The following is a 7,252-nucleotide window of genomic DNA, read 5'->3' as shown; positions in this document are numbered from 1 at the left end:
TAGAGGACCCTACATAGAGCTATCTACATAGACACACTATAGAGGACCCTACATAGAGCTATCTATATAGCTGTCTAGAGACAAATTGTAGTAAGGGGTGAGAACCATAAGCCTCCCAGCGTTTTGTATTGAAGTCAATTTAGCCAGGGGACAGAAGCTAGCTCTCCTTCTCTCCTGTCTCTCTCCTCCTCCTCTCTCTCCTCCTCTCTCTCTCTCCTCCTGCTCCTGTCTCTTCCTCCTGCTCCTGTCTCTCCTCCTCCTCCCTCTCTCTCTCTCCTGCTCCTCTGGCTCTCCTCCTCCTCCTCTTCCTCCTGCTTCTGTCTCTCCTCCTCCTCTCTTCTCCTCTGCTCTGTCTCTCCTCCTCCTCCTCTCTCTCCTCCTGCTCCTGTCTCTCCTCCTCCTCCTCTCTCTCCCCTGCTCCTGTCTTTCCTCCTGCTCCTCTCCTTCTCCTCCTCCTCTCTCTCCTCACTTTCCTGTCTGCTCTCCTCCTGCTCCTGTCTCTCCTCCCTCCTCCTCTCTCTCTCTACCTCCTGCTCACTGTCTCTCCTCCTGCCTCCTGTCTCTCCTCCTCCTCCTCTCTCCTCCTGCTCCTGTCTCTCTTCCTCCTCTCTCTCTCCTCCTGCTCCTTCTTCTCTCTTTGCTCCTGTCTCTCCTCCTTCCTCCTCTTCTCCTCCTGCTCCTGTCTATCCTCCTCCTCCCTCTCTCCTCCTGCTCCTGTCTCTCCTCCTCTTCTCTCCTCCTCCTCTCCTGTAGGTCTCTCCTCCTCCTCTCTCCTCTCCTCCTCCTCTCTCCTCCTGCTCTATATCTCCTGCTCCTCTCTCTCCTGTAGATAGCAGAGGTGGAGTCTCAGTGTGAAAAGGCCAACGTGGAGAAGGAGAGGAACTCTAAGCTGACTGTACGAGTTCAGGAGCTGGAGACGGAGCTGCAGGACAAGAACAGGTGGACACACACAACAGGATCACTTATGCGCTCTCACCACACGCAAAACTCCTACAGACACACACACACAGTCTCATGTGACTAGCCTGTAGTTTTGCTGACAAGACTATATGCAAATATAACCCCATTATCCCTAAGGGACATATATCTCTCTCTCTCCCCCTCTGCCTGTCTCTCTCCCCCTCTGCCTGTCTCTCTCCCCCTCTGCCTGTCTCTCTCCCCCTCTTACCTGTCTCTCTCCCCCTCTACCTGTCTCTCTCCCCTTACCTGTCTCTCTCCCCTTCTACCTGTCTCTTTCCCCTCCTACCTGTCTCTTTCCCCCTCTACCTGTCTCTCTCCCTCTACCTGTCTCTCTCCCCTCTACCTGTCTCTTTCCCCCCTCTACCTGTCTCTTCCCCTCTACCTGTCTCTTTCCCCTCTACCGTCTCTCCCCCTCTACCTGTCTCTTTCCCCCTCTACCTGTCTCTTTCCCCCTCTACCTGTCTCTCTCCCCCCTCTCTGTCTCTCTCCCCCTCTACCTGTTCTTTCCCCTCTACCTGATCTTTCCCCCTCTACCTGTCTCTTTCCCCTCTATCCCTGTCTCTCTTTCCCCCTTACCTGTCTCTCTCCCCCCCTACCTGTCTCTCTCCCCCTCTACCTGTCTCTCTCCCCCTCTACCTGTCTCTCTCTCCCTCTACCTGTCTCTCTCTCCCTCTACCTGTCTCTCTCCCCCTCTACCTGTCTCTCTCCCCCTCTACCTGTCTCTCTCCCCCTCTACCTGTCTCTCTCCCCCTCTACCTGTCTCTCCTCTACCTGTCTCTTTCCCCCTCTACCTGTCTCTCTCCCCCCGCTTCTCTCTCCCCCTCTACCTGTCTCTTTCTCCCTCTCTCCACCTCTACCTGTCTCTCTCCCCTCTCTTATCTCTCCCCTCTCTCTCTCTCTCTCTCCCCCTCTACCTGTCTCTTTCCCCCTCTACCTGTCTCTCTCCCTCTACCTGTCTCTCTCCCCCTCTACCTGTCTCTTTCCCTATCTCTCTCTCTTTCCCCCTCTACCTCTCTCTCATCTACCTCTCTCCCTCCCCCTCTCTCTCCCCCTCTACCTGTCTCTTTCTCCACCTCTACCTCTCTCTCCCCCTCTCTCTCTCTCTACCCCTCTACCTGTCTCTCTCCCCCTCTCTCTCTCTCTCTACCCCTCTACCTGTCTCTTTCCCCCTCTACCTGTCTCTCCCCCTCTCTCTCTTTCCCCCTCTACCTGTCTCTTTCCCCCTCTACCTGTCTCTCTCCCCCTCTACCTGTCTCTCTCCCCCTCTCTCTCTTTCCCCCTCTCTCTCCCCCTCTCTCCACCCCTCCTCTCTACCTTTCTCTGTCCCTAAGGAGGGGATTATTATCCAATAGAAGGTGGATATTGTTGTGGGACCTTTGATGTCAGAACAATTATCTGCTGAAGTATTACTCTCGCTCTTCTCCACTCTCTCTCTCAGCTCTCTCTCTCTTCCTCCACTCTCTCTCTCAGCTCTCAGCTCTCTCTCTCTCTCTCTTCCTCCACTCTCTCTCTCTTCCTCTACTCTTTCTCTCAGCTCTCAGCTCTCTCTCTCTTCCTCCGCTCTCTCTCTCAGCTCTCTCTCTTCCTCCGCTCTCTCTCTCAGCTCTCTCTCTTCCTCCGCTCTCTCTCTCAGCTCTCAGCTCTCTCTCTCTTCCTCCGCTCCTCTCTCTCTCTCTCTCAGCTTCTCTCTCTCCTCCTCCGGCTCTCTCCTCCCTCAGCTCTCTCAGCTCTCTCTCTCTCTCTCTTCCTCCGCTCTCTCTCTCTCTCTCTCAGCTCTCTCTTCTCCTCCGCTCTCTCTCTCAGCTCTCTCTCCTCAGCTCTCTCTCTCTCTCCCTCAGCTCTCTCAGCTCTCTCTCTCAGCTCTCTCTCTCTCTCCCTCAGCTCTCTCAAGCTCTCTCTCTCAGCTCTCTCTCTCTCTCTCTCAGCTCTCGCTCTCTCTCTCAGCTCTCTCTCTCTCTCTCCCTCAGCTCTCTCAGCTCTCTCTCTCTCTCTCCCCTCACGGCTCTCTCAGCTCTCTCTCTCTCTCTCTCTCCCTCAGCTCTCTCAGCTCTCTCTCTCTCTCTCTCTCTCTCTAGCTCTCAGCTCTCTCTCTCTTTCCCTCCGCTCTCTCTCTCTCTCTCTCTCTCTCTCAGCTCTCTCTCTCTCCCGTCAGCTCTCTCTCTCAGCTCTCTCTCTCAGAGCTCTCCTCTCTCCCTCAGCTCTCTCAGCTCTCTCTCAGCTCGCTCTCTCTCTCAGCTCTCTCTCTCTCTCAGCTCTCTCTCTCTCTCTCCCTCAGCTCCCTCAGCTCTCTCTCTCTCTCCCTCAGCTCTCTCTCTCTCTCTCTCAGCTCTCTCTCTCTCTCCCTCAGCTCTCTCAGCTCTCTCTCTCTCCCTCAGCTCTCTCTCTCAGCTCTCTCTCTCAGATCTCTCTCTCTCCCTCAGCTCTCTCAGCTCTCTCTCTCTCTCCCTCAGCTCTCTCAGCTCTCTCTCTCTCTCTCTCAGCTTTCAGCTCTCTCTCTTCCTCCGCTCTCTCTCTCTCTCTCTCAGCTCTCTCTCTCTCTCCCTCAGCTCTCTCAGCTCTCTCTCTCTCCCTCAGCTCTCTCAGCTCTCTCTCTCAGCTCTCTCTCTCAGCTCTCTCTCTCTCTCTCTCCCTCAGCTCCCTCAGCTCTCTCAGCTCTCTCTCTCTCCCTCAGCTCTCTGTCTCAGCTCTCTCTCAGCTCTCTCTCTCTCTCCCTCAGCTCTCTCAGCTCTCTCTCTCAGCTCTCTCTCTCTCTCAGCTCTCTCTCTCTCTCTCTCTCTCCCTCAGCTCCCTCAGCTCTCTCAGCTCTCTCTCTCTCTCCCTCAGCTCTCTCTCTCTCAGCTCTCTCTCTCTCCCTCAGCTCTCTCTCTCTCTCCCTCAGCTCTCTCTCTCAGCTCTCTCTCTCAGCTCTCTCTCTCCCTCAGCTCTCTCCCTCAGCTCTCTCTCTCAACTCTCTCTCTCAGCTCTCTCTCTCTCTCAGCTCTCTCTCTCTCCCTCAGCTCTCTCAGCTCTCTCTCTCCCTCAGCTCTCTCAGCTCTCTCGCTCTCTTAGCTCTCTCTCTCTCTCCCTCAGCTCTCTCAGCTCTCTCTCTCTCAGCTCTCTCAGCTCTCTCAGCTCTCTCTCTCTCTCTCCCTCAGCTCTCTCTCTGTCTCTTAGCTCTCAATTCAATTTCAGTTCAAAGGAATTTATTGTCATGAGAAACATTTCCATTTCCACAGCATGTGAAATAAACTGTCTCTCCTCTCTGTGTGTGATGTCACATCAATACCAATTATCCATCACTTTATTGCTGACTTCCGTGTTTTGATAGAAGACCTATCTTCTTGTTGAAGACTCAGAGAAAAATGTGTATTATTCCTAATATTTCCTGCGTATAGAAAATGTCTCTGGTAGTGTCAGCTCTGACTCTATACCCGGTGTTATTTCAAACCACGTTAATAATGTTACTGTAGTCATTCTAAATGATACCAGGAACCCCAGGCACTGGGTCTGACTCTATACCCGGTCATGTTATATCAGACCATGTTAATAATGTTACTGTAGTCATTCTACATGATACCAGGAACCCCAGGCACTGGGTCTGCCAGTAACATCGTCCCCATGTCACTTCTGACCAGCTGCCAAGCAACTGCGGCCCCAAGATGGCTGGTTTCTACGCACCCTGACATTCATTCCAGTTCGTCCCAATGAGGCTTTGAGCCGGCATGGCCGCGGTGATGGATCAATACTGATTCTGCCTGCAGACACATTTCATTAGCTGGAACCATGTTTCCATCCACAGTTATGCCAGTAAAGAGTCATACTGTATATAAAATGCTGTGATGGAAATAGGACATTTGGGGAACGATTGTATAAATGCAGACAAATCATTTGTTCATTGGATCTTTTAGGTGGGATCTTTCTGTGTCTATAAAATGAATGGAGGTGGAAACGCCTTTATATAATAACCATCATAATAACCATCATAATAATGATAATAATAACCATCATAGTAACCATCAGAATAACCATCATAATAACCATCATAATAACCATCATAATAATAATAACCATCATAATAACCATCATAATAATAATAATAACCATCATAATAATGATAATAATAACCATCATAGTAACCATCATAATAATAATCATAATAACCATCATAGTAACCATCAGAATAACCATCATAATAACCATCATAATAACCATCATAATAATAATAACCATCATAATAACCATCATAATAACCATCATATAATAATAAGCATCATAATAACCATCATAATAATAATAACCATCATAATAATGATAATAATAACCATCATAGTAACCATCATAGTAACCATCATAGTAACCATCATAATAATAATCATAATAACCATCATAATAACCATCACAATAATAATAACCATAATAATAACCATCATAATAATAATAATAACCATAATAATAACCATCATAATAATAATAATAACCATCATAATAACCATCATAATAATAATAATAACCATAATAATAACCATCATAATAATAATAATAACCATCATAATAACCATCATAATAATAATAATAACCATAATAATAACCATCATAATAATAATAATAACCATCATAATAATGATAATAATAACCATCATAGTAACCATCATAGTAACCATCAGAATAACCATCAGAATAACCATCATAATAATAATAACCATCATAATAACCATCATAATAATAATAATAACCATCATAATAATGATAATAATAACCATCATAGTAACCATCATAGTAACCATCATAATAACCATCATAATAACCATCATAATAATAATAATAACCATCATAATAACCATCATAATAACCATCATAATAATAATAATAACCATCATAGTAACCATCATAATAATAATAATAACCATAATAATAACCATCATAATAACCATCATAATAATAATCATAATAACCATTTTAATTTATTTTACCTTTATTTAACCAGGCAAGTCAGTTAAGAACACATTCTTATTTTCAATGACGGCCTGGGAACAGTGGGTTAACTGCCTGTTCAGGGGCAGAACGACAGATTTGTACCTTGTCAGCTCGGGGGTTTGAACTCGGAACCTTCCGGTCCAATGCTCTAACCACTAGGCTACGCTGCCATCATAATAACCATCATAATAATAATAATAACCATAATAATAACCATCATAATAACCATCATAATAACCATCATATTAACCATCATAATAATAATAACCATCATAATAACCATCATAATAATAATAACCATCATAATAATAATAACCATAATAATAATAATAACCATCATAATAATAATAACCATAATAATAATAATAACCATCGTAATAATAATAACCATCATAATAATAATAACCATCATAATAACCATCATAATAATAATAACCATCATAATAATAACCACAATAATAACCATCATAATAACCATAATAATAATAATCATAATAACCATCATAATAATAATCATAATAACCATCATAATAACCATCATAATAACCATCATAATAACCATCATAATAATAATAATAACCATCATAGTAACCATCATAATAATAATAACCATCATAATAATAATAACCATAATAATAACCATCATAATAACCATCATAATAATCATAATAACCATCATAATAATAATAATAACCATAATAATAATAATAATAACCATCATAATAATCATAATAACCATCATAATAATCATAATAACCATCATAATAATAATAATAACCATCATAATAACCATCATAATAACCATCATAATAATAATAACCATAATAATAACCATAATAATAACCATCATAATAACCATCATAATAATCATAATAACCATCATAATAACCATCATAATAATAATAATAGTAATAATAATAATCATAATAATAATAATAATAATAATAATAACCATCATTTTGAAGTAAACTTGGGAGTCTCACGCCGCGATATGGTGTGTGGTCCTCCCACTACGACCCAGGAAACGGCACAGTTTATTAGGCTACAGATTAAATGACTTCACAGTTTATTGGGCTACAGATTAAATGACTTGTAGCATGATGAATTTCACAGGGTGGTGAAAGTAGACAGTGATGGTTCTTTCCAATAAATATTGAGGGTCTGATTCTGGTGAGATGATGGTTGATGCTTTGTCATTGCAGTTTCACAAGTAAAAAATATTCTGTCTCTTCTCCATAATAATAATAATAATAATGTCATCATGTAGACTAGCCTCCCTGTATCTGCCTGCTATTGGCTGTGACATGTGAAAATGTTTAGGTTGCACTACGTCATCACG

The 7,252-nt window shown here is 43.9% G+C and overlaps 1 protein-coding gene across 1 annotated transcript in view; it reads left to right on the top strand.

Annotated features, from left to right (window-relative positions):
• The window catches only part of LOC116359575 (homer protein homolog 2-like), a 127,185-nt gene that overhangs the window by 111,973 nt on the left and 7,960 nt on the right, over positions 1–7,252 (top strand). The window contains exon 7 of the mRNA XM_031812410.1: positions 830–939. Coding sequence (XP_031668270.1) covers positions 830–939 — 110 coding nt within the window. The remainder of the gene's footprint in view (positions 1–829; positions 940–7,252) is intronic.

This window comes from Oncorhynchus kisutch, unplaced genomic scaffold, assembly GCF_002021735.2.
Source record: "Oncorhynchus kisutch isolate 150728-3 unplaced genomic scaffold, Okis_V2 Okis03b-Okis08b_hom, whole genome shotgun sequence".
NCBI lineage: Eukaryota > Metazoa > Chordata > Actinopteri > Salmoniformes > Salmonidae > Oncorhynchus > Oncorhynchus kisutch.
This window is presented reverse-complemented; position numbering and strand designations above follow the sequence as displayed.